The sequence below is a fragment of the Desmodus rotundus genome, chromosome 5 (genome assembly GCF_022682495.2).
Source record: "Desmodus rotundus isolate HL8 chromosome 5, HLdesRot8A.1, whole genome shotgun sequence".
NCBI lineage: Eukaryota > Metazoa > Chordata > Mammalia > Chiroptera > Phyllostomidae > Desmodus > Desmodus rotundus.
The window spans coordinates 80545293-80571998 of NC_071391.1; the positions used below are offsets into that span (position 1 = coordinate 80545293).

Here is a 26706-nt window from a genome sequence, read left to right on the forward strand (position 1 = left end):
CTCTAAAGATAAACAAATAAAAATCTTTTAAAAAATAAATAAAATAAAAATTTAAATTGTGTATACTTGTCAACCCATTAATTCCATTCCTAGGAGTTTACCCTTTGGAAATAAAAGTGCCAGTGTACAAGGAAGCATGTAAGATCCAAGAAGTGAAAATATAAAGTCCATCAATGAGAGTGGATGGCTGAATTAATTGTTGTATGTCCATGAAATGTCACACAGCCACTAAAAAGAATAAACTAGAGCAACACAAGATGATGTGGAAGGTCTCCATTAGCTACTGTTAAAGGATAAAAGCCAGAAATAGAAAAAAAGTATATAATTTGTTTCCTTTAAAAATATTACAAAAAAGTCTATATGTGATGGACACATAGATATAATGGACCTATACAGAATTATATAAATGTTTATTAAAATATAAAAAGACATTCACTAGGTATCAACATGGGTCACTTGATATGGTCAAGGATCAGAAATTGGGTAGTAAAGCCTAGATGGGTTGGGATGATGTGTCTATGATAAAAACAATATATGATATGATACTATTCCTGCAAAATCATATTTATGTATTTATTTGTATTTTTATTTATACTCCAAAAATGTTCATGAGAACAATGATAACCAAACATTAATAATGGTTATCTCAGGATAATGAAATTTTATATGAACTTGACATTCTTTTTATTTATTTTTTAATATTTTTTACATTATATTTATTTTTAGAGAGAGGGTAAATGAGGGAGAAAGAGAAGGGGAGAAACATCAATGTGTGGTTGCCTCTCGTGCGCCCCTTAATGGGGACCTGGCCCAAGCATGTGCCCTGACTGGGAATCGAACCTGTGACCCTTTGGTTCACAGGCCCATGCTCAATCCACTGAGCTACACCAGCCAGGGCTATCTTTTTATTTGTTTTTATGTGTTGCTTGAATTCTTTAGAAAGAACATGTGCTACTTTATTTTATGTAAATTTATTTATATTTTATATCTGTGGTAATAAACAAAGACCAACCCAATGAGAAAAGCAAAGACTATTTACTCCAAGCTTGCTCTATAGAGAGTCAGCAACCATCACTCATATTTTGGCAGAGACTCAAAGGCAGGCAGAGTAGTGGGAAATGTTATAGTTGGGGAAAAAATAGAATGCTGCAGGTGTGTCCTCATTGGAGACTGTTGGCATGGGGAAGCTATGGGCAGGCTAACCAGAGCAGGTATCCTTCGTGATTGGTCAGGGGTGTACATTTGGCTTTCTCTGGTTGGTTCAAAGCTAGAGGTGGGGACAAAAATTAGGGAAGCTGTTAGTTATTAATCAACTTCTGGCCATTTTGGAGCATTTGTTACACAAGTTATTGTTTAGCTTCCCGGATTGTTACTAGAGAGAGCTATCTGTCCTCCAGCAAGTCTGACTTATAGTAGGCTGGTTTCCAGGACTGATTATTCTAGATAAGAGGGTTGGTTTCCTGGGCGCATTGCTGCAGGTTGTGAGTCATAGTTCTACTTTTGTATACAGTCTGGCCATTGTCTGCTTGTATATCCAGTCTCTCATATTTTATTACATTTATAGATAAATATATTTATATGTGTTGACAAATATATTTTACATAATTTGTAGTGCACATAAAATGAGCAATTTATATTTTATATAAAAATAAAACTAACTGTGAAAAGGGCAAAAATAATAGTAAAATAATAAAATAAAATAGGCTAATAAATGATGAAAAGCGAAAACGTCCCCTCTTCCTACCCCTTATTACCATAATATGGTAGTGGTTTTCAAACCTATTTATACATGTCATTGTACTACTAAAAATAATTTATTAAACTGAAATGGGAAAGATATTTCTACTTCTATAGGAATATTTTTTAACTAGAAGAACTTCTTAAATTCCTGTCCTAATTGCTCTACCTACCCCTTACTGATGCACTGTTACCTGCACCACTCTTGCTGTGGGTGTTTAGTGAGGACTGTTAGGTATTGAGAATGAACCTGTCTAGATTAGCACTGTGAAAAGGAACACACAGCAATGTGCTGAAGTGGCCTGGAAGGACCATGATCAACCATCCCAATTACATGTCCCAAGTCCTGTCATTGGGGAAATTAAAGGTGAGAAACTCCCAAGATGGGTGGAGGTTGGAGTTAACAAACAAGTGAGCTGGGCACTACAGCAGACCTGCTATTGCCTCCCTAAATAAACTGTCAGTCACTGGGTTTGTTTTTCTCTCTGCAACCTGGAAACTAACACATGTGTCCACTCAAGACATAAATATCTAAGTTTTCAAAAATTACTTCCAAAAATGAATGTAACAGATCAAAATAGGAGGTCCTAACCTCGTTTTGTATTACTAATTGTAAAGGTGTCTTTGTTGACAGTTTTCCACTGTATAGCTTTCAGAAAAATGTATTGAAAGCACAGATCAACATTAATGTCTGAATGGCCTATTTCTTCTAGCTTTACAATTCTAAAGTGATTGTTGTATGCTCGAGTTTCTCATGTTTCATATACTGTAAGTCTCTCAGATTGGACCTGGTCACTGGTCTTGCAATTCATCTAAATACGCTACTTAAATTGAAGTTTAGGGTGACTATCCTTTCTCACGGAGCCATTTAGTTCCTACTCACCAAAGACTTTGCTACAATCTCATCTCATAAAGCAATCAGAAAAGAAAAATTTAAGACTGAATAGTGAATGCCTGCTTGAGAATAAATCTGTATTTTTTTCATTCTTGTTTTCTCTAAACACACCTCTTAAGAAGAGGTGAAGAGAGATTCCGTGCAGCTGCCCTCAGACAAGGATGGGACTGCAAGTATTAAAGTTAAGCAATCTTAAAAAGGCAATGTAAGTGATAGGGGACTCAAGAGTTGGAAAATTTTAGTTTAAGTAATAGCTAATAAGCTTAGTAATCAATGCATGTAAAAGCTATTATTCCAGGAACTGAAGGTATGACCCACCCTGACTCCAGGAGAACATAAGCAGTTCCACCTTTGTTCCTCAGGAGGACTTCAATTCAAGATGGTATCCGACCCATTGTACTCCAGGGTGAGATGACCACCTCCTGGGGCAAGCTAAAGACCACTGCCCAGGGCAAGAATGATGCAGTTTTTTTTAATCCAATTAACTTTTCCCTGAATTCCAAACCCCTTACTACACTTTGTTCTCCTTATAAAAAGGGCTGTTTTAAAATGGAATTTAAGACCATTAGGGTATGAACCCACTGTTTTCTCAGATCACTGGCCACCTGAATAAAGCACCCATAAAGATTCAATCCCTGTCTCTGCTTATTGGGTTCAGTATGTGACATGCAGCATGAATGCCAGTCTTTTCTGGTTTCATAAGGATTTAAGGTAGCTACCCTTCCAAGACGAATATGAGTACTTAGGGTGGCCACTTTTAAAGGGAAGAAAGAGTCCCATTATCTGAAAAGTGGGTGAGAGAAGAAATGAGGTCAAGGGGGACTAGGAAAAGGACAGGACAAAACAGTGTGTCTGGGGTTGGATGCCTAGGCCTTATTCCCAAGAGACTTCTAATTCCATCTGAGCTAGCACAAGGGGAACTACTCAGTGGGGCACCGTGCTTTGCACTCCAGAGCTGCAGCAAGCTATTCCCTGAAAAAGGAGACTATCAGATCTCAGCCAGCTATTGCCAGCACATTGCAGGAGAGGGCTCACTGTGCCCCTACTGCTTCGAGTGCACACACACCAAGTCATTTGGTCCCATTCAGGCAACCACCTGTCTCAGTCCAGCACACATGCAAACCACTAGATTCCCAGCTGGGGAAGGGAAGGGAAGAAGGAGCTCTTTCACACCTGGATTCCACAGCCAGACAATGGTTCCCTGGAGCAACTCTAGCAGGGAGAGTAGCACAGGCGCCTCCATCACTACTTCTTACACTTTCAAATGCCCTGTCATTGCCCTTTTCTTTGGGATGTGGGAAGTGGCTCTGGGCCAAGCTGCATGAACTCAATATAGCCTCTGACAATTTATGTTCACACAAAATGACAATAGGCATGAGTAGTCCTCTGACAAGTCAGATGCTAACCTCCAGTAGTATGTATTCTGTCCCAATGCTTTTTAATTTACACATTCATAATTTGAAATTAATTTAGATTTCCTGAAAGATGTCCTCTCCCATATATAATAATAAGACAAGATGGGTGTGAAGAAGACCCTCCTCACACCCATCTTTTAGAACCTCTGACAAAGGAAATTAGAAAGCTTCCAGTCTTTTCTCCTTGCAATCTATCCTCTGAACTGAAGTCAGATTTATTTCTCTAGAATGAATTCTGGCAATATCTCTCTCATGCTTAAAATCCTTCGATGGCTCTCACATGGCCTTAAGATCAAGTCCAAACTCTCTATGGGAAACACACCAGACAAAGTCCTTCACGAGGCTGCTCTACCATTTCCAGCCTCCCCACTCACAACTCCTTTCATCTTAACCATGAGGATATACTTGCGTATCTCCCACTGTACCATGATTTCCCACCTCTGACATTCTTCCCTACCAGAATGTTCTTTCTTGTATTGTTTACCAAGTGAACTCCAAGCCTTTAAATATAAATGCTTTCTTCCCCAAAAAACTTTCCTCAACTTCACCAAGCAGAGCTTACCATGTCATATCTGATGGTCCTACAATGTGTTTCACTGACCTTATCATACAGTTGATCATTGAACAAGGCAAGGAGTAGGGGTGCTGACCCCAGGGGGTTGAAAATCTGCATACAACTTAAGTCAGTCTTCCACATACATGGATTCCTAGCCACAGATTCCCAACTGCTCATCAAAAATATGGCTGTGATTAAATATTAGTAATAATTTATACCTTACATTTATAACAATAATTCATGATTAATTTAAATAATATAATGATAGTTTCTAATGCTAATTTATAATTAATAATTTAAATATTATTCTATTTTTGATCCGCAGTTGGTTGAATCTGCACATGTATCCTGGGCATATGGAGGGCAAACTATATAGTTATTTTTCTAAATCCTGGTATAACTGGACCCACACAGTTCAAAGATCAACTATATATCACTATAATCATATGTTTTTAATGTTTGTCCTCCCACTAAACCACCAAGGGAGACAACTGTCTTTTATTAATCTTTTAATCCCTAGCTCCTTGCATAGTATCTGACCCATAAAATTGTGCAATAAAGAAACTGACAAAAAAATGAATTAATGAATGTTAGAGAGAATCCAAAACACATTTAAGGAAAATTTTTAATGTTAACCTTAGATATGTAACTCTACCAGAATTGGGTAATATCACTTGATTTTCTTTAAGATGAAAAAGAAGAAGCATATGTTCTATAGTTTGGATCAACACCTTGAGAGTTTCTCTGGGACCTAATGATTCTTGCCCATTCTCCAGGAATTCTGAAATAGAAGAAGTTGTGGTGGGAACAAAGGGAAGGAAAAGAAATCAATTTAAAAAGATAGTAGTTGATGGTTTTCCACATAAAAAAAATAAAACGTTTGCTTTGATAACATTTTCAAATATGTGAACTAGCAGGAAAAAGAGCTATAACCAACCAATTATTACACAAGTTAGGAGAGAATGAAAATTTGTACCCAGTGATCTCAGGCTGTGTCAGCGATGCCATAAGGAAAATCATGCTGGCAGGCAGGCAATTGAATCAGCTGGGAAGAGATGACACCACAGAATTGTCATTATCAGTAGAGTCATACCAAAGTGTTCATAATTTTGTTCTTGTTTTCACTCTGAATGAAAGGTAAATAAGATTTTTGTGGCATCAGAGAATAGAATGCTGAGATTCATTTTACAACTCACATAACTGGTTATGTATGTTTTTGATGGTTCTGTTGAATTTTTATTATTTTTTTTAATTCTGAAGAGTTGGGTGGGGAGGAAGAAGAAGTTTCCTCCCCAACTCTCTGTGTCTCATAGGCACTGTGCTTATGATTCTCTGGTTCATTTCCATGTAAAGGTAGAAATACGATCAACAAAGGGTGTACTTAAAGAGCTTATATGTTAATAATAAGATGACTAGCTGATTGCTATTGTTTTTTATTTTCAAAGCACATATCAGTCTCAATCAGCCACTGATGCACAAGCTCCTGGATAGAGAAGGTACCCTCAGCATTATCTGCCCCCTATCCAGCACCTACCAAGAACCTCGCTGAGTGGTATTGTTTAAAACTTATCTTTTATTGAAGTTAAGAACAATCTAATAATAGCCAGAGGAGAGGGGGGAACAAATGGAGGGAGCAGGGTTTTCAGGAGCTACTATAAAGGACACATGGACAAAACCAAGGGGGAGGGTGGAAGCAGGGGAGGGAGGTGGGTTTGGCTGGGGTGGGGTAGAGAGGTGGGGAGAAAATGCAGACAAGTGTAACTGAACAACAATAAAATAATTTAAAAATTGAAAGAAAAATAAAAAATAAAAAAAACTTATCTTTTATGATATACAACCCACTGTTCTTCTAGGTACTATGCGTGATAGCCTTAACTCAAATCAAACCATCAAATGAGATGTTTATCAACAAAACTGCAAGGAATAGTCATTAAATTCCCTATTTCTTTTCCTATTTAAAAAAATTATTGGGATCATTAATGACCATCTCTCACAGAAAGTTTTCCTGTGTAGTATTTCTTTTAAAAATGCCTTGGCTACTCTGAGAGAAATTGTGTATGCTTTATCCTTTCTAACAACATTAGTCAAAACTGTAGCCCAGTAGCTGACTTCCCTGGGTCCTCTGAGCCCACCAGTTCACAGTGAAATCTCTGTCTAGTCATCTTCAGGTAATATGGTCATTCTTACTTTTACTTACTATCTCTTGAGTTAAGAAGCCAACTTCTCCATTTCTTCTTGCTTTTTCTCTATTTCTTTTGGGCCTAAGTAATTTAAGTGATAACTTCTCAGTCTTATTCTTTTACCCATTGATTCAAAATGTATTGAGAGGTATTGAAAGTCTACTATGTGCCAAGTATTGTGCTATGTAATGAAGACTGTAAACATGATAAACAATAATGGAGCTTACAATTTAATCTAGGAATCAATACATGCTAGGCTTTCATTAGCTTTTTCACAAACCAACAATTTCTCTCTCAAAAATTCCAGGATCTTTGCGACGCTGTCACCCCCTGTCTTGGTCCTTCCACCTCCTATTACCAACAAAATGTAATTCTAGGTGTTGAATTTGAGTTCATTGGTAAAGGTCAGGAGTTCTGGATGTCAGACAGAACTGGATTTGAATTCTGTTCCAAGCCATTAACTAGCTGTATGAGTTTGGGTATGTTACTTAACATCTCCAGACTCACTTTTCATATCTGACTAAAGTTATTTTAAAGATTAAATGAGATAACATATTTTAAAATTTTAAGTATTGTTCTAAGTGCTTTATATGCATTAACTCATCTACACTTACAGGTGCCCATCCCATAAGAAATTTAGGTATAAATATCCCATCACCATTTTACAGTGACTTCTACCAGCCCACACCTCCCCTACATGCCACACTCTGTGCCTCCCAAACACAAAATAAGGCAGTTTTCTTGCCCTGGCTGGCCTTGAGGTATTCCTAACCCTAGGCATGCAGCCCCCAAGCCCTTCTGAAAGAGACTTTCAAGTTCACTGTGGCTGCTTCACTCAGATCAGCAACCTGCCACACTTTGCACTAGCTGCAAATGCATCTCTGCATTTTAATCTAACAGAGCTAGGTTTGCTGACATTAAGGACATGCTGCAAAGCATAGCTCTTTAGTTTCCGAATGAATGAAAATGGCATATTAAAAGCGAGGCTGGCCACAGCATCAAGCTAGAAAACAATAATGACTCACAGGAAAGACAGAGACTGAGTAAGCACCAACCAACGAAAGGCCACTCACACCTTTATTCACATCACTTGGGAAAATATGGTCTCGGCATGGCACAACCACAAACATGTGGACAAAAGTCTCCCAGGTTTTTGAGGATAGTCTAATTCCCATCTGGTTTATAGTTTTCTAACTTCTAAATTAGCTACACCAGGAGTTGGGGGATATTAGAAATTCTTCCGTGAGGCATGCATCTGCATCCCAACTGGCATTGCTAATCAATTGTGAAATGACTGTTAGACAGCTTTGATGAGAGATCTTGTCATTTACTGCCTAGCTGTTGGACCACAAAAACATTCCACTGGTGACAAAAAGAGATTGAAGCTTCTTTCTGCATGTATGTACTGTCAGAGGTCTAGACAGAAATCTAAAAAAAAAAAGGAAAATCTAAGAATAAATAAAATTTTAATGTGTTACTCTTCCCTTGTTTTTATTAATAGTAGTAGTATTAGTATTATGACATTTAATGCTACAAAATGTTGGCAAGTCTTAAGCATGAAACTATCTTATAGTACATAAGCTTTTCTTTCAATTTATTCATTACTTTTAAGAATGAGCATTTTTAATGTATTAGCAATTATCTTTGCACTATGAAAAAATCAATCTTGATTTTTAATGCTAGTAAACATCTAAAATTCTGAATTAAAAAACTATTTGCATAGTATTTCACAGGAAGAAAATTACTTAGGTTAAAGGGTCTAATGAATCAGTACTGAAAACTAAAAGGAAATGTGTAGAAGACTGGGAGTTGTATGCTAAAATATTTTGTATTAACTAAATCAAGGGTTTGCTGACCAAAATAAAGTATCCTTAGAAGACAAACCTTGTATACATGTTTAACATTTTTGTCTTTCTATCATCTAATCCTCTTTGCTCTGCATGAGAAACCTTACAACAGAGCTCACCTACCAGTACCAACTTGAACTTACCAAGTTTTAGCTTGCTTAGCTACCGTGCTGGCACATGACTTAGACTCCTCTGACTGGATGTGCTCACCTCAGATTTTGAACCAGGAGCTATCAACTTAAGAAGAAGGAACCTCGTAGAGTCCATTTTGACAACAGTAACAGCAGGCACAGAAGCTATGTTCACTTTCCAGAGGCAGCAGACACAATGGTTCTAGTGGCCATCTCTAGTGCCAGCATCAGGCTGGAGGTTGGGCAAGCTGTGGTATCTATACCTATCAAGAGAGACGTTGATATCTTCCTGGGCTACTTCTGTGGGGTGATGCTGGTCATGGTGCCTGGCTCTATGGCCTCTAAGCCTAGTTTTTGAGCCCTTCTAGAGCTCATGTCAGATAACCAGTGTTCTTTAATAAATTCTATTGTATGAGACCAGAATTCTGACTATTTCATTGTATTTACATTTTAAAATATTGGACACATTACTGCAGCTATATATTGTAGGTTGAGAAACAAGGTAGTTTCTTCTCTCTCTTCTAGGTTAAGAGAGAAGAAAACATAGAAACATAAGTACTACAAGGCAGCTGGCAGCCATCGCAAAAACATTTGCTAGCAGATTTGGGCATTCTCACTTTGATTTCCAGAATGTATTTCCAGGCAGCAATAACTATGTATTAACATGTGATGGGCATCAGCAATTAACTGTTGGTTTCCTCTCACTTGTCCTGGAGTCTTCACACCATACCATGGCCTCCAGCCTGTTCTTTCTTCACCCTGACTGGCCTACTTGGGATGCTTGATGGAGTAATTCTCAACCACAGAGAACAGTTTTGAAATCCTAGGCCAACCTTCTTATTCCATTGGACTTTCCCTCATTGTATTCCTTCTATTTCTACTTTCTCATCATAGTTCCTTAGTACAATGTCTTCTTTCTTTGGAGAAGTGCCTTAACTAGCTCTTCTACCCCGTTTCACCTCATATCTTAAGAGATAAATTCATAGCAGTAAAGCGTGCATTTGTGGACTGTCTTGCTGAAGTTGGCCATATTACCTCTCATTACCACTAAGGAATTTCTTCTTCTTATACATCTGAAAATAAAAAGGAAAATCTTTTGGGGGAATTACATATTTGTCGTATTCACTGAGCATAGTGCCACTTTGAGCAGTATCTTAAAAAAAGCTCCAGCAATTAGCAAGTCAATTAAAACCACCTCTACTACTAATCACAAAGGTTATTTGGGACCTGGATGATTCCAGATGATTAGTTTACATGGAGCTTTCCAAAGCAAATGCTTATGAAATGATAAACATGTTGACTTAGTAAAGGAGAACCCAGGCATCAGAGAAATTTACTGACTTGCTCAAAGCACAGAGCTGGTTCAAAGTGAAACTGGATTACTGGGACTTGAAACCAGGCATTAGACCTCATACCTCATACCATTCTTCAACATAACTGTGTCTCTCAACTGTAAGTGTCAGTTGGGCTGTTTGCCACACTCAGCACCCATAGTCACTTCTAATGAGAAGGAAACTACTCCCTCCTGAGCCCCTGCTGACAGGGCAGCTCTGGCCTGCCATGGTGACTTGGTCACACCCCTATCTCGTCTCTACTTATTGAATAGGGATGGGCAGCTGACCCCACGGAAACCAATCCACAGACTGGTTAGCAGTCTGTGAGGTGGCCTGACACAACAAGTTTTGACTCAACAGAGGTGACCTGAGTCAATTAGATTCTAGCTGAGTCTTGTTCCTTCTAACGAAGGGACCCTCACTGACTCAACTTATCTGTAGATAATGGCTGTGTATACTATTCTGAGTAACTGATTGAGTGGATCAACCTTGTTCAACTTTCTATTTTACCACTCTTATGCAGACATGTCTTAACAGAACAAGACATCACATGTTTGGAAGTTCCCAATTTTCTTAATGTCTGATAACTACATTTCTTCTAGAAACATTCATCCAGTAGATTCCATAGCTCCATACTATCTTGGTCCTCTTTCCACTTTTTGCTCCTCCCCTTCCTCTTCATACTATGTAGCATTCTGAGTGTTTTACAAAAACTATCTTATTCAAGTCTCATAATACCCCATTAGATAAATACCATTAGTATCTCTACTTACAGATGAAGAAGACAAAGTGCAGAGAGATGGTGGCAGTTTGGACCAGCATGGAGGAAGAGGAGAAAAGAGGGCAGGTTATGGATATGTTTTGAAAGTAAATCCAACAAAACCTGGTTTCCAGAGTAGATGTGGAGGTGAGGAAAGGGAAAATTCAAGAATATTGCATAAGTAACAGGGCGAATTTTGCTGACATTTGTCTAACCTATTGGTCACCTCTAATTGGATGTTCCAGAAGCACCTCCAGAAGACAAGTTGAACTGAACTTATCATGTGTCCCATAAGACCTTCTCGTCCTTTTAATATTTTCATTTTCAAAGAGTATTATCATCACTGCTATCAAGTGGCAGCTACTTTACAGAGAGGGATGCAAATGACTATACTAAAGATCTTCCTAGGTATTCAAATTGTTTTCTCCATATTATTCATATATTTACTAGACTTTTAACTCCTTCAGTTGACCGTAAGCTTCTCAGGGGCAGAGATTATGTCTGTAATTAGAGTTAACATTTATTGAGTATTTTTCAAATATCAGGGCACTTTATACTTTACATGCATCATCCCAGGTGCTCTCCCAACAGCTTTATGGAGCAGGGACTAGAGCGCAGTGGTTAAGAGGGTGGGCTGAATGGCCTGGTTCAAATCCTGATGCTGTCGCATGATTTGGGTGAAGTTACTCAATGTTTATGTGCCTTGATTATCACATGGGATAGTAGGAGCATAGAAGAGGGACATCTAACCCAGTTAGACAAGATCAGAGAAAGCTTTCTAGAATAAAGTGAATTGCTAAGTTGAATCTTTATTCACAAAGTATTAAGGGAAAGGTGTTAGAGACAGAGACAGTAGGCTATGTAGAAGCCAGGCAGGTAAAGTAAGAGAGGCTGGTCAGCGGTAAGATAAAGGGAAGACACGAGGTCTGGAGCAAACAAGTGCACAGGACCTGCCTAAGGGGACCCGCCTCCACTCCCGCCAAGCTCCTTCCCTCTCACCAAGCTCCACTAAACTGCTCTTCATTCTCTTCCTTGAACCTCCACTTCTGCCACCTGGAGGTTCCTTCACTTGCTTGTTCCTCTACCTGGAATGTGCTTTGCATGGCTGGCTCCTTTGCATCATTTTAGCTCAAATGTGATTTAAAAGAGGCCTTCCCTAATCACTTTCCATGAGCCAGTCCCAAACCTGGTAGTACTCCACTCTTAATTTATTTCTTCAGAGCATTTGCTATTATGTGAAATTATTTTGTTTATTTGTACATTTCATGCATTTGTTTAATTGTATACTGGTTACATATAATACAAGCTCTATTGGAGTAGAAAACTTTTCCAGCACCTAAAATAATGGCTGACACATAGCAGGAGCTCACCCCACCCTCATCCACTCACCAAAAATAGCTGTTTATTCATTTTGAATAAATAAAATGTGCTTGTATTGTGTACCTACCAAGTGCCAGGTGCTAGGGGCTGCAGATAACTATTTGGCAAACATCAGAATATGTGTGGTAGTTAATGCCACAGGACGGGTGAGAAAACCCAGGGCGTGTGTGTGGATTGGTAAGATAATGGGTTGATGGGTCATAGAGGAATTCTTTGTAGGTGTAGACAGAAGAAAAGTCCCAAAGAAACTGGTCAGGAGAGATGGGGAACCAGGAGAGAAGTGGTAACAAAAGGCAGAAGAAAGTAGAGTCTATGATGAAAATGACAACTTAATCAGATAATTTTCTTCTGGCTGCTTAATCTTCCTCTGGTATCTGGGGATGTGCAGCAGATACCTGGACAGCTGAGACTCCTGTCACTACTTTGTCTCATTGTTATATCCATTTGGGGACTTCTGAAGAAAGCCTTACCTACCGTACCTACTGTCTGTCTGGGTTTCCTGTGATACCTCCCACTAGGGATATCACATCTGTTTTCTCTTTTTATACCTTATTGAAATAAAATTTCCTGCATTTTCATCTTCAGAAGAATAAATTCCACTTATATATGCATCTTATCTGGAGATTAGATATACATAGAATTTTTTAATTTTATTTATTTACTTTTAGAGAGGGGGAGAGAGAAAGAGAGGGAGAGAAACAGCAATGTGCAAGAGATACATGGATTGGTTGCCTCTTGCATGCCCCCAACTGAGGACCTGGCCTACAACGCAGGCATTTGCTCTGACTGGGAATCAAACCGGCAACCTTTTGGTTTGCAGACCAGCCCTCAATGCACTGAGCCACACTACCCAGGGCATACATAGCATTTTTATAAACACTTTTTTTAAAAGCAGAATCAGGAAATGGATTGTAACCAGAATGTATATGATGGGAGGGAGGATATGTGTTATATTCTACATAAGGTGTTGGGGGATGTCTTCTCTAATAAGGTGGCAGATTTGAGCAGAAATCTGAAGGACATTAGGGAGCATGCCTGATGGATATTTGGGGAAGAGTGTTCCAGAGACAGGAAACAGCACAAATAAGAAAGCCAGTGTGGCTCATGGAGAATGGGTGGAAGAAGATGAAGAGTTTTCTGTGTACAAGGTAAACCAAGCAAAACAGAAGTATCTTCAGCTTAGGAATTCTCCAAGTGCACCTTAGGAAGTAGTGGTACATCCTCACAATGGCAAGCACAAAGTAAGTAGTCAGCAAACACTTGCTAAATGAATGAATTCCTAAGGTGGACAGAGAATTGTTTTCAGATCCTAAAGATCACAGCTAAGTGAGCCCCTAACTCAGGCAAGTTTGGCACTTGATTATGTTTAATTTAGTATTTTCTGTAGATTTTTTTCAAATGTATGTCATCTTGCTGAGAAAATATTTGGTTCCTTTAAGATGTGGACCATGTCTTTTATGATTCCAATTGCAGTGGTAGAACTCAATAAACACATGTTTAACTTACTTAAATCAAGAAAGGTAGTGGAGCCCTGACTGGAGTGGCTCAGTGGATTGAGCACGGGTCTCTGAACCAAAGGGTCGCTGGTTCGATTCCCAGTCAGGGCACATGCCTGGCTTGTGGGCCGGGTCCCCAGTGGGGAGCGTGCGAGAGGTAATCACACATTGATGTTTCTCTCCCTTTCTTTCTCCCTCCCTTTCCCTCTCTCTAAAAATAAATAAATAAAATCTTTTAAAAAATATTAAAAAAAAGAAAGGTAATGGAATATAAATGTAGAATGGAAGAAAATGATAAAAGTGTAAGGTAGTTATCTCTGGTTGATGGGATAAGAGATAATTTGCATTTCTGAAATCTTATGTTTTATTGTGCCTTAAAATTTTTCTACAATAAGCATGTATTACCATAAGATCTCACTTATATGTGTAATCTAGTGAACAAAATAACTTAACAAACAAAATAGAAACAGAAGCATAGATTCACAGAACAGACTGACAGCTGTCAGAGAGGGGTTTTGGGATTGGGTAAAAAGAAGGTGTAGGGATTAAGCCAAATAAATGGGATAAATGTGGGATAAATTGGGATGGAAAGACTTTACTCTGGGCAGTGGGAGTAAATGCAGTGTGCGGATGATGGTTTGTTGAGTTGCACACTTGAAGCCTGTATGGTTTTGTTAACAAATGTCACCCCAATAAACCCAGTAAAATAATTTCTACAATTATTTTGAGCATGAATTATTTTATAATTTAACATAATGCATTAGAATACTAAAAGGTACTAGATGCTAAAGGCAGTGAGATCCACCTCCACTAACTCTTGTTCGAGATCCATACAGCTAAGGTATTTGAATCTCAGTTTCACAATTGGTTGGCTACATATATAAAAGAGGCTTAGAAAATCACAGCTCCTACTTTTGTGTAGAAATAATTGACCACCAAAACAGTACAAGTAACTGTATACACCCAATCCTACCAACACTCTAGAAAGTTCTTATAAACACAGATTTTAGCAAAGCAAACCACAGAAAGTGATGATCATATATTTTGTCAGGACAGTGTCTTCTAGTAAACAAGTTTTTCTTGCCAAAGATCACTGAACATTTAACTGCCGCTTGTAGTTATCCCAAGTAAAATGACAAATTCCTGAATTTCCCCAGCATAATCTCCACTAAAAAGTAGGGACTACCCAAGACAGATAATATTCACTTTTCAAAATAGATGTTTGTAAGTATGACCTAGATGCCTACCTCTTCTCAATAAGCCAGGGTTCTGTGTATAAAATTTAAAAACTAGAGGAAGTCACAAATGTATGAAGAGCTAAAGACACATTTTAGAGGACTACTGACATTCTTTCAAATAAGATGAATATTTTGACCAAACTCAAGGGCCCTGAGACACAGCCTGACTCTACCTCTGCCTACAAGTCAAAACCTGTGTGCTCTGGCTTGGTCAGAAAATAGATAAAATGGAAGACAAATAGTTTCTCTAAAATCAGACCTACCAAAACCATTAAAAGTCATCAGATAGCTCCCGTCTATGTATCTCTTCAGCATCAGTTATTTATCTCCTACCTAGGCCTATAGGTAGGTTCCACTTTGGACCCATGGAGACCTGCTTAACACTTCCTGCCTGGTTGGACTCTTCATTTCTAACTCTTGGATGCTCTTTGCCTGAATATTCCCTGGAATCTCCACCTTCAAACAAATAGTAGCTGACAGCGTAAATCTCCCATGGATGCGAGTACTTAAAACCACCTAAGTTGGCTGTTTCCCCTGATTCCTTCTGACCTTAGTGACTAAGCTCATTTATCTGTGTTCTATCCTAGACTCTGAAGCCAACCTAGACCCTAAGTCAATGGCTTGCCCATCACAGCCACCCAACTCTCTGCAGATACAGTGACTCAGCAGCTGACCTGCTCTGCTGATAATCCTGCTTATCCTGTGAACTGTAGCCCTAATTATGTGGCTATCCCTTCCATTTATTGTTATGATGTTTGTTCTTTGTTTGGGGGAATTGTTTTTATTTTAATGTCTTTGCTGGTTGGCTACTTTTTCTTTTTTTAAACCAAGCCCCTACCTGGTTTTGCTAGTTCAGCTGTAGGTTCCTTGGCTTGTTACCCCATATGTAAGACATTTTTCTAACTCCTCAGTTCCTTTGAGATTTGAATTCTGCTTTGCCCAACATTTCAGAGACTGGGGTCTTGAATCCTTGTTCCCATGGCCATGTCTTTACTACCTTCTAACAGATTAATGCCTAAATAAGCATCCATAAGCTGGAGAATCACTGGGTGTTATGGTCCTGTAGTCTGGGACCAACCTGAATGACTTCCATGTGCAGGCACAGGACAACTGGGGATGCTGCAGGAAGCAAGACAGACAGAGCTCCTGTCTGCTGATGGGAACTTCCCTGAATGTTCCCCTTAGTTAAGCCAGTTCCCATCAAAAATCTTTTAGAATCTGCATTTGGAACTTTTGACAAGTTGTAAAATCAGTGACTAACACCACTAATGCTGGCTGGGAATCCTTTAGCAATTATGGGATCTCCCCTTCCACATGATCATAGAAATCTTTCCTTTCTCTGGGAAGCCCCAGACTCCACATATGCAACTCACAGGACTCCCATAACTTCCTCTTCCTTATAGTACTATTTGAAAAAAAACACAATAAATATTTATTTACAGAATCAAATAGAAAGGCATGGACAATAGCACATATCACCAATGAATGTAGACTTTAAAAATATTTTCTGAATAGCTCATTCAAATACCCAATTTAAAATTCAAAAGCTATAAAAGGATATGGAGTAAAAAGTGAATCTCTCTTCTACACTTTCTTCCTAGTCATCCAGTTCCTCAGCCCAAAACAACCACTGTTACCGGTTTCCTGGGTGTCCTTCCAGAGATATTATATCCATATTTAAGCAAATACAGAGATATTCTCTTTTTTTTTTTACACAAATGGTAGCTTACTACATACGCTGGTCTTCACCTTAATTTTTCAATTAACAATGGATCTTAAAGTTTATTCCATACACATAAAGTCACTTCATTCTTTTTAATAGGTAAATGGCATTCTAATATATAAAGATACTATAATTTATTTAAATAGTCTCCTATTAATGGACATTTAGGTTGATTCTAATTTTTGCCTCTGCAAATAATACTGCAATTAATATTCTTGTGACATAACTTTTTAATGTAAAATGCACTCTAGCCGGGAAATTCTATAATTCTGTTTTCAACTCTGTCAATTTTGTGCATTTATAATTCTACATACGAATTTTCTTTTAATAACAACAGTTGCTTACAGAGGTATGCCTGAAATTCTATGTTGAAATAACAATTTCAAAACTTCTGGGCAGAGTGAACTGCAATGACAGGTGTTGTCCTTGTCAAGATGGCAAAGTGCCACCTTAGGAACAATTTTTTATTCTATATTAAGTGCTCATTTTTGTCAAAATTCCTGTGACGGCCAAATGCAGTGAAAGCAGGGCAGCCGTGCTGTCTGATTCAGGTAGAAAGCCAAGCACATGACTGCACAACACAGGCATATTGAAACCGTGCTGTTCTGTCTCTCTGGCAGCCTCCCACAAATGCTGAAAAAGAGTCACGCTGCTAGTGTGGAATCTTGTGGTAACTCATCAAAAGAAAGAAGCTCTGGGATTGGTCAACAGCACATATCTCATATCCCCCTAGTTTCCTTTCCCTAAGAACTTGGTATTAAGAAGCAACTTGAACCAGTCACTAAAGCACATGGTCAAGAATCAATGCTATCCCTATGTATCTGTATTACATAGATCATGTGCTTAGGAAATGGTTGTTTAGAGTAATGGTATTAAGGAAATCTTACATTTCATAGGTTGTTGGAATTAACCAGAACTCTTCTGAAAGACATAAAGAAACCGTGAGTGAAAAATCACAGTAGTCACCTGGCTATGTGAGGGAATTTCTTCAGCTGTAGGAGTTAAGTGCTGGGCAAAGAGCTGAAGATAAAGGTGCTTCCGAAGGACCTCTGACATTGTTTCAACTAAGGTAAGTGTTTTGGCAGAAATGGCAGAGGCAGGAGACATGAGAACAAGAGAAATGGTTCTCTTGCACCCCCAAGTTTAGCCACTGGGTTCACACATGTTCAATGAGAAAACTGCTAAAGATGCTGCTAATAAAGCTATGGATTGACTAGCAGTTGCCAGGGGTGTGTGTCAGTTTTGAACAAGAGGGTGACCTACAGTCCCTGGAGGTCTTAGATAAGGTGGCTGGGTAATTAGAAGTTCCAGGTTGAGGCATCAAGGTAGAATGTTCTGGGCACCTGAAACTTTGCTTTTTAAGGTTCAAATGTGACTCTAGGTTTGTGGCAGTCTACCCAGGAGCTATATTTTAGAAAGAAGTGCTGCCCTTGCAATCATTCTCCCTCCCATCCCATCCCCAACCTGTTCTTTCCAAAGCACTTGCTTTTAACTAGTGAGGCTGTCGAGGGTTTTGCCTGTTAGGGAGTCACAGCCACTCAAAATTTTAAATTATGTGCAATTCAAAGTCATAATTCAAGGTCTGAACTTGATATTATAACACAAATACCAATTAACTATACAGAGTTGGTAATAACAAATGTGTCATACTTGGCTGATGCCTATTTTGAAGTTTTGCTATTAGACACTGAAAATTTGATCCTTAATTTTACCATTTGCGAAATGAAAAGTAGAGTCAGATTAAATGATTTCTAACTTTTCTTTCACCAGCCTTACATTCTCTGAGTCCATGAAATTTCTTTCTTATATATTCCCTTTTCTTTTTAAGTAAATATAACTTGGAGTAAAGAAAAGAGGAATTCGCTAATGTTCATTCATCTCAGAAATTTTCTTTCAACTCTAACAGTTATCATTTATAATTTTCACACTCTCTCGATAGCAAATAAAAGACTCATTTACCCAACTATTTGCCCACTCTAGATAATACTATAATATATATTTCCACATTCATAACCTACTATTACCACAAATATATGCCTGAAACCAAATTATTCTAAACATTTGCCAAAAAAGTAGTTCCTCTGCCTCTAAATTTGACCTTTTTTCCACTCAGTAATACTATAGGCTTCACAATCACACCCACTAAGTCATTTTGGACTTCTCCCTTTTCTTAATTCCATCTCCATTAAGTGTATCCAATCATTCAACAAAAACTTGGTGATTGTTAAGTTACAAGGGCTCACTAACCTGTCCTTTTCTCTCTCTCTCACTGTTTACTTCATTATTTCATGTCAGTGCTCCTATACAGGTCATCAAACTTGTATTCCTGCTTCAATCTCTCCCATTTCCAAACCATCTGATAACCATCACAATGTTGCTTCTCCTAAAATAGGATGTTCTCCATGTAATCTTCTGTTTAAAACCCTTCACAGAGTCTACACTGTATAAGCTCCAATTCTCTCTCCTTCTCTTCTTCCCCTCTCCCTCTTTGTTCAAGTCTCTGTGTAATTTAAAGCTCTGCAGCTTTTTTTTAAATCCCTATTTTCCTTTTCTCCCTGGAATTCTCTCTATGTTTATGCAGTTTCATTGATATGCCCTTCCTTATCCTCTCTGCTTATCAAAATATTATTCATCATCATCACCCAGTTTAAATTTCCCCTTTTTGAAAGTCAGAATCATCTGTGTAGACTTCCCAACCACTCCAACCTAAAGAGATTCCTCTGTCTTCTGACTTCTGTCTTCATTGCATTTCTCACCCATGACACAAAGTTAACACTTGTAAATTCTCTCATCTTCTTAGTTTTATTTTTAATTTGTCTATGGTTTTATCTTCCTAACTACACAGTAGCTGGTAATTAAGAGAAGTATCTTATTCACGTAATGGTTCCTGATTTTAAAGTCAGACTGCCTACATTTCAATCTGTTACTTACTGATTGTGTTTTTGGTCTCAGTTTTCTCATCCTAAAATGGAAATAGTGGTGGTTATTCTCTCAAAGGGGTTTTGGGAGCATTGTATGAGAGAACACACTCAAGTGCTTAGATCATAGAAAGCATTCACTAAATTTTAGCAATATAATAATTACACACATCTCTTACTGCAAAGGACCTCATACAGTGCCTTGCTCTATAACTGTGTTTAGTTGATGGAATTTAATTGTTGACTGAGGGGAATAAGGTAGACTGCGTGGGCCGTATATTGGGGAGTAGGGGAAATTTCTGGCTTTGCAAAAATCATGCCAAAGATGCCATCACTTATTGTTATCAGCCAGCCAGCCAGCCAGCCAGCCAGCCAGGCTCTTTCTAATTCCCCACCTCTTTCTAATACTGCTCAAGAGACTTTTGAGAGTTTGGTTCAGTAAACTGGAGATGCTTTCCCAAAGCATGCTTCCCTTCCTGCCAATCAAAACAGACCTGGCTGCAGAGAGCAGGTTGCCAGACTTCCTAACGGTCTTAATGATGGTACTAAAAATGTGGACCAGAGGGCTTTCTTATGCTCAAAATGAAGTCTATGAGCCAGCTATTCTATTTATTACACCCCAAGACTGGCCTACTGAAGTGGAAAGCAGACTCAGTGAGATGCTCCCCTTCCATCTCCCAAGCGGTGAGAATGCCAATAGCACTAGCCACTAGAATGCTCTCAGCTGGGACCCCCATCATCAACAGCTAAAGAGCAACAGGTGCTGGCCAAAGAGGTGAGGACATCTGTGCTGCTCAACTAAGTCTAAAGGCAGAGAGAAGAACATTAAACTGGGAAATATCAAGTTTGAGCCACAATAAGCATCATGGGTATCACTACCACTAAATAGACCGAGCATATTCAACAAATCCAGGCATGAACCATATATGCTCTATTGAAAACTATTCAGAGAGGGAAGGAATAATTTTATTGAAGATGAAAATGTGCTATCCAAGGCATGAACTCTGTTCCAGTGAAACAAGTACGTGCTCAGGATGCAAACACCTGAAGCTGTGTAATGTTGGGAAATTTTTCTAACCTCAATTTTCTGACTGCTAAAGGGGATTATAACACCTAGCTCACATGGCTGTGGTGAACCTTAAATGAGATAATGCAGTTAAATCGGGCAACCTAGTCTGTGGCACAATCCACATAATTCCCCCTCCCTCTCACTCTAAAAGCTGATGATGCATACTGCCCAAGGCTAGGAGTGAAGCACCTGGTGACAAGTCCACAAGCCGGTGAATAACATTACTTGAACACTTCTGAATCTCGGGATTGTGCTGGGTGTTGTATAATTCACAGAGGTGAAAGCTCTCTGCTGCCAGTGCTTTTCACACAACTCAGGAGCCCACCTTAGTGGAAAAGGCCGTCTCCTCCCAACCTCCTGAAAGAGATCTAGATTTGTCCTGGCTTTAACCTCGATTTTGATGTGTTGCCATTTCCAACAAGGCCAAGTTTCCATGCTGAAAGAAGTCCTTCCCCTAGAAGAAATCCCAACAGCTTCATTTAAGTTCCCTTATTGGTCTTGATAATGCCGGCTGTGTTTTTTCCTCGTCACGGTTTATTGATATTAAGAAACAACCACGGGAAACTTGCCTTAAGAAGGCAGACTCTAGATTTCCTTAACTGCCCAGGGATGATCCGTGTTATTGCTGGGTGGAGAAGACATCGCGGAGCGGACAGGCGCTGGGGAATTGGGGCGGGGAGGTGGGGACCCCGGGCTGGGCCGGGTTGGGGAATGGGCGCGAGGAGAGGAGGCGCTGGAACCTTAGGCAGCCCCAGCGGCTGAGTCGAGCCCGACAGGTTCCAGCAGCTCCCCTCACCGCGCTCCACGCCTCCCGGGTTTTCCCCTCGGCTCGGGGTTTCCTGTTTCAGTTCTCGGTGATCTCCAGCAGCAGGTGCTGGTTTGCCAACCTCGGCTTCAGAGGAGGCGAAGGAGAAGGAAAAGAGGGAAAGGGAGGCGGAAACGGCGGAGAGGCAGCGGCAGCGGCAGCGGCTGCGGCAGCGGCTGCGGGCGGGAGGTCGCGGAGCGAGCAGGCGGGCGGGACAGCCGAGTTCGCTGTCGCCCGCAGGGCAGAGGCGCGGGCGGCGCGCCTGAGCCGGGGCCCGGCGTGTGGCTGGGCGGGCGGCATGGGGGGGCCTCCAGCTCTCCCCGCGCCCTAGCGGCGGCCGCGGCGGCCCTGGGCTGAGGCGAGAGACGGCGGGCCGCTGGAGGGCCCCGGGGCTGCCCCGGCTCCCAGGACAGTGATGGCTGCTGAGAAGAGAATGCAAGTAGGTTGAGCAACACGATTGAGTCCGTGTGCGCGCGCGTGTGGGGAGTGAGTTGTGCAAGCCCGAGGAGGGGGCGCGGGGCCGTGGCCCGGGGGGAGGATCGAGGTGGCCTCAGTCGCTGCGGGCGCCGCCGCCCGCTCACGGCTTCCTCGTGTGGTCGGCCACGCCGGGTAGCGGTCCCGCAGGTTTGTCCCTCGGGAAAGGGGGTGGAGAGGACCCAGGGCGGTGAGTGCTGGTCCCGAGGGAGCTGGGAGAGGGGAGGGACACGGGCCGGGAGGCCGCGCCGCAGCGCTGGGCGGAGGGGCCGGGGCCGGGGCCGGTGATGGTGATCTCCAGGCCGTGGCGGGTTGGACGCCCGGGGGTTGAGTCATTGAGTTCCCGCGACCCCCGGGGCTCGGGTGGGGCGGAGGGGAAAGCTGAGCGCATCCGCCGCGCCCGCGGAGCGGCACCGCGGGGATCTCGGGAGCGGTGAGGCCGGTCTCCTCCGCCCCGCGGCCTAGGGCACTGGTCCCCTCCCGCCCGCCCCAGGGCACAGCGGCCGCCGCCGAAAATGGAGGCGAGCTCGGGCGCCCCAGGGGAAAACGGACCCACAGCCCTGCTCCTGCGGCTCAGACTCTCGCGCGCTCGTGTGCTGAGGCACCACCCGACATCCCAGCCCCAGCCATTAGCTTTTATTATCCCATCCATCCCTGCATCCAAACCGCCACCGCCTGCAGGCCGGCTCTAAAGAAAACTCACCCCACCCCGTCCCTCCGGTACCCCTCACGCTTCAGTTACAGCTGAATTTCCATTTTCACCCAGTGTTCATGTTAACTGGGCTGGATTACATTTTTAACTCCGTACAAAGTCGTATTACAAATACAACTTCAAGACATGAATCCCGTTTTTCTTCCCTAGACTGCTTCATCCTTCTCCCCTTTTAAGTTCCTTAAAAAACAGCTTTACCTTCCAAGTACAGATTACTCTAACTGGGTTTCTTGCCTTTTGGGTAACCAAGAACAGTCCTGGTTCGTGCTCTGTGTTTTGTGATAAAGAGGTGAAATGCTAATTCAGATTTAGTGCAAGTTTTCCTATTGGTTGTAAGACTACTGGAATATCCCCAGGCCTCTGAGGCCCTTGTTGATTCAGATCTTTTTTTTTTTTTTTGACCCTCTTACAGTAGATGCAAAAAATACTTATAGCTACGTATATTTAGAAATTTGGGAAAATTACTCATTTCTTATTTCATCATATTTTTCTAATTCATATTATAAACAGAAAACAGTGGATATGCCTCAAACATATTTTTTGGACTTTCCAAGAATCACAAGTCACAAATACAGTTATTTTTATTTTTTAATTTAAATTATGTTTTTTTGTATGCTATTACAGTTGTCCCAATTTTTTTCCCTTTGCTCCCCTCACCCAACCCCCCAGCCTCAGGCAGTCCCCACAGCATTTGTCCATGACCATGGGTCATGCATACATGCTCTTTGCAGGTATGTTTATATTTTTAAACTATTTAGGGTTCAATGGATATAACTTCCATTTACTTGATCACTTACATATACAATTAATTTTAGTAGCATTTTTTTAATATGGGTGTTATCTAATGTTTAAATATGAACAAAAATAGTGGAATCAGCTCTGGACGGTTGGTTCAGTTGGTTGGAGCCGCTTCCTCTTCACCAAAAGGTTGTGGGTTCCATTCCTGGTCAGGGCACATACCTAGGTTTTGTGTTCCATTCCTGGTCAGGATGGGTAGGAAATGCAGCCTGTCTTTGTTTCTTTTTCTCTCTCTGTCTCTTCCTCTCTGTAAAGTTAGTAAACATATCCTCGGGTGAAGATTAAAAAATTATAATGGAACCAAATATTTGGGAAATTATTGTGATAACCACAGGAAGATGCCTATTTCAGACTTGTCTCTCTCTTCACCTCTTTTCTTCCAATTGGGCATTCTTATTTTAAGTTACCTAAATCTGTCTACTTGAAGGTATCCTAAAAATATTACAATAGTCTAGTAACTGACTGTATATCTATAATTCAAAGTGTTTAATTGAGTATTTTTACCTAATTTAAGAATGGGTTTTACTTTTCAAAGTAAGTTACAATTCTGCCTGTAGCATCTGGTCATTACAAAAGTACTTAAACACTATAAGCAAAGTAAAACGAACTGTTAAGCAAAATGATGACCAAAAAAGCCAGTATTTTTTAGCCTGCATTTAGTAATGAAAATCTAATGAAACTATTTTGTTATAATGGAAAATATTAAAGGATCAGAAACAGAAACTTGGAATGTCTGTATACAGATGAGAATTTTTATTAGTCACTTCCTTTTACTACATTTTTGTTTTAATTACAAAACTAATAAAATATCCTTCATATTAATGATTTCTCTGGAGCTATGTTTTCATGAATTATATTGCTACATTGGACTCCAAGTGGTTAATTGAAATTGTATTTTCTAAATACTTTTCTCATTCTACACCTGGGTTACCTTCTCTTAATTTTAGCAGACAACAATGGTTTCTACATTAATTTTAATTTTTGTAACAGATGTAAAAGCATTGCTCTCATTTTAAAGCTTTTTATGCCATTTTATACTATCTTGTACCCTTAGTTCTTGTACATAAATCCAGAAGAATCCTACTTTCATCCTGATTTTATTGCAATTTTAAAGAAACAAGTTGTGTAGTAGAATGTGTTTTGTTCTTTTGGTTGTTAGAATTTAGGATTGTAAACTAATCTCAGTTATTGTTCACTTAAGACTGGCAAACCACTATTCCCTCAGAAAATAATTATTTAGTATCAGTCTAAGTGCTATGTAAGGCCCCTGACCTATAAAAAAAGAGAGATTATGAACCAATAGAACGTAATGCTGGATCAAATGTGCTCATTGACAGGAGGGAAGAAGTAAAGTCAGGTACTGGGGAAGGTTATATTCCAGGCCTCAAAGGTAGTATTCAGTTACAGGCAGACATTGGAGATATTGCGGGTTCTGTTCCAAACCACTGCAATAAAGGGACTGGTGATCTTTTTGCTAGTGGAGGGTCTTCCAACATCTGTGAAGTGCAATAAGGCGGAGCACAATAAAATGCCTCTAGGTAGGGTTGGGTGGGCGTCATTTCCAAATGAGTACTATGAGTCAAGGATCCTGGCAGGAAATCAGGGAGTGGGTAGTCTAGTGTGTCCAGAGCATTCAGTGGTGTGCTTTAATTCAGAGAATTAAGTAACAAGGTCAGGAAATAACAAAAAGTTATTAAATCAGGATTCCAAATTTACATCTAAAATATTGAATCCTATTGTTGAATCTCAAATATACCAAATGTTCTAAAAAGTCTTCATGTGTTTTAGGGATTAATATGCCTCATGGACCTACTGCATATAAAAATCTCATGTCTTTACAAAGCTATAATGTTGCAGTTCATCAAAAACATGTTATAATCATGGCTGCTGTTTCACTATTAACAGTTCAGCAAAATTATCAACACTTGAGAATGTGATACATTTTTTTAAAAAATATTTCATCCCACAATATATCCAGTATCTTGGTAATTCAGTATGATTTTTCTCTCTTTAATTTTTCTATTTGACAGGATCATTTTCCTTTCCTAAAAGGAAAATAGGGAATAATCACCAATAAAGCATAGCATTTACGTTCATGCGTCACAACACTGACAGTAATTCTTATGCATCGTAAACTGGCCTAAAGCAAAACACATAAGCACATTCTGAACATTCAGAGCATTCCACCTTTAAGATAATAATCAAATCTCTAAGTGTATATAAGAAATGCATAGAAAATCTCAAGGTCTCCCTGCTTGTCTTGAACATTTTTCCCTAGTATCCCCATCCCTGACCTTTTGTTTGGCTCAGCCTTGTTAAAAAGTTCAGGCCTCAGCTTCGATCTCTGTTGGTTAACTCCATTGTAGTTTAATAACTTATGCCAAGCATTGCTCTGAGTGTTCCACCTGTATTAATGCACTTAATACTTATTACACTCCTATGAAGAAGTATTTCATGGCTGTTTTCTTTTCTGATGAAGAAACCAAACCACAGTGTGGTTAAATAACTTGATGAGTCTCACAATATTGGCAGAGCGAGAGTTCCAAGGCTGAGTCCCTGTGTTAACCGAATATTAAGGTCTCTGGAACCTAGCACATGTTAGTAAATGTCTCTTATTGTGAGGATTAAATATCATGGAATTATCTTTCTTGGGAGTCTGGTTCTTAAAATACATCTTTTTCTTGTACAATTGGAATTAGACTTTTTATAGAGCTTTGTGTCCCACCTTCCCTTCCACTTGCAACACACGATAGGGATTTTCTTACGCCATTAAAAATGTTTCAAATGTTATCTTCTTAAGAATATGCCATTTATTTAATCATTCTCCTATTCAGTTAAATTTTTGGGATTTTGGGGGGGGCCCAAATTTTAATATTATAATGCTTAAGTTGAACATCCCAGTAAAAAAATTTTTTTTGTATATGTTTCTCAGCATGGATTCTTAGAAGTAATCATCCAAGATATAAATATACTTTAAGGTTTGTGATGGCCAAAAAGCTTTACAGAAGAGTTGTACTAATAATACATATACCCATCAGCAAAGAGTGGGAGTGGTGATTTCATACTGTGTTTGAATGCACTAAGAATTAACTTTAAAATTTTTTGACAGTTTGTTAGATGAGCATTAATATCTAATTTAAATATTTTTCCTACTTATATTTTAATTATGAAAGTAGTACAAGTTGATTAAGAAAAACAAATTAAAAAGAAAATTAAAGTATCTGGAATCTCATTATCC

At 39.8% G+C, this 26706-nt stretch overlaps 1 protein-coding gene across 5 annotated transcripts in view; it reads left to right on the forward strand.

Annotated features, from left to right (window-relative positions):
* Positions 1–21649: 21649 nt before the first annotated feature.
* Positions 21650–26706, forward strand: part of ZC3H12C (zinc finger CCCH-type containing 12C) — a 63135-nt gene continuing 58078 nt past the window's right edge. For 3 of the 5 annotated variants that reach the window (XM_053925007.1, XM_053925009.1, XM_053925008.1), the window contains exon 1: positions 21650–21923. In XM_053925007.1, coding sequence (XP_053780982.1) covers positions 21900–21923 — 24 coding nt within the window. In that variant the 5' untranslated portion in view covers positions 21650–21899. Of the gene's footprint in view, positions 21924–22023; positions 22109–22436; positions 22552–25071; positions 25075–26706 lie in introns of those variants that run through there. The other 2 variants (XM_053925010.1, XM_024570851.3) reach the window with 2 other exon arrangements.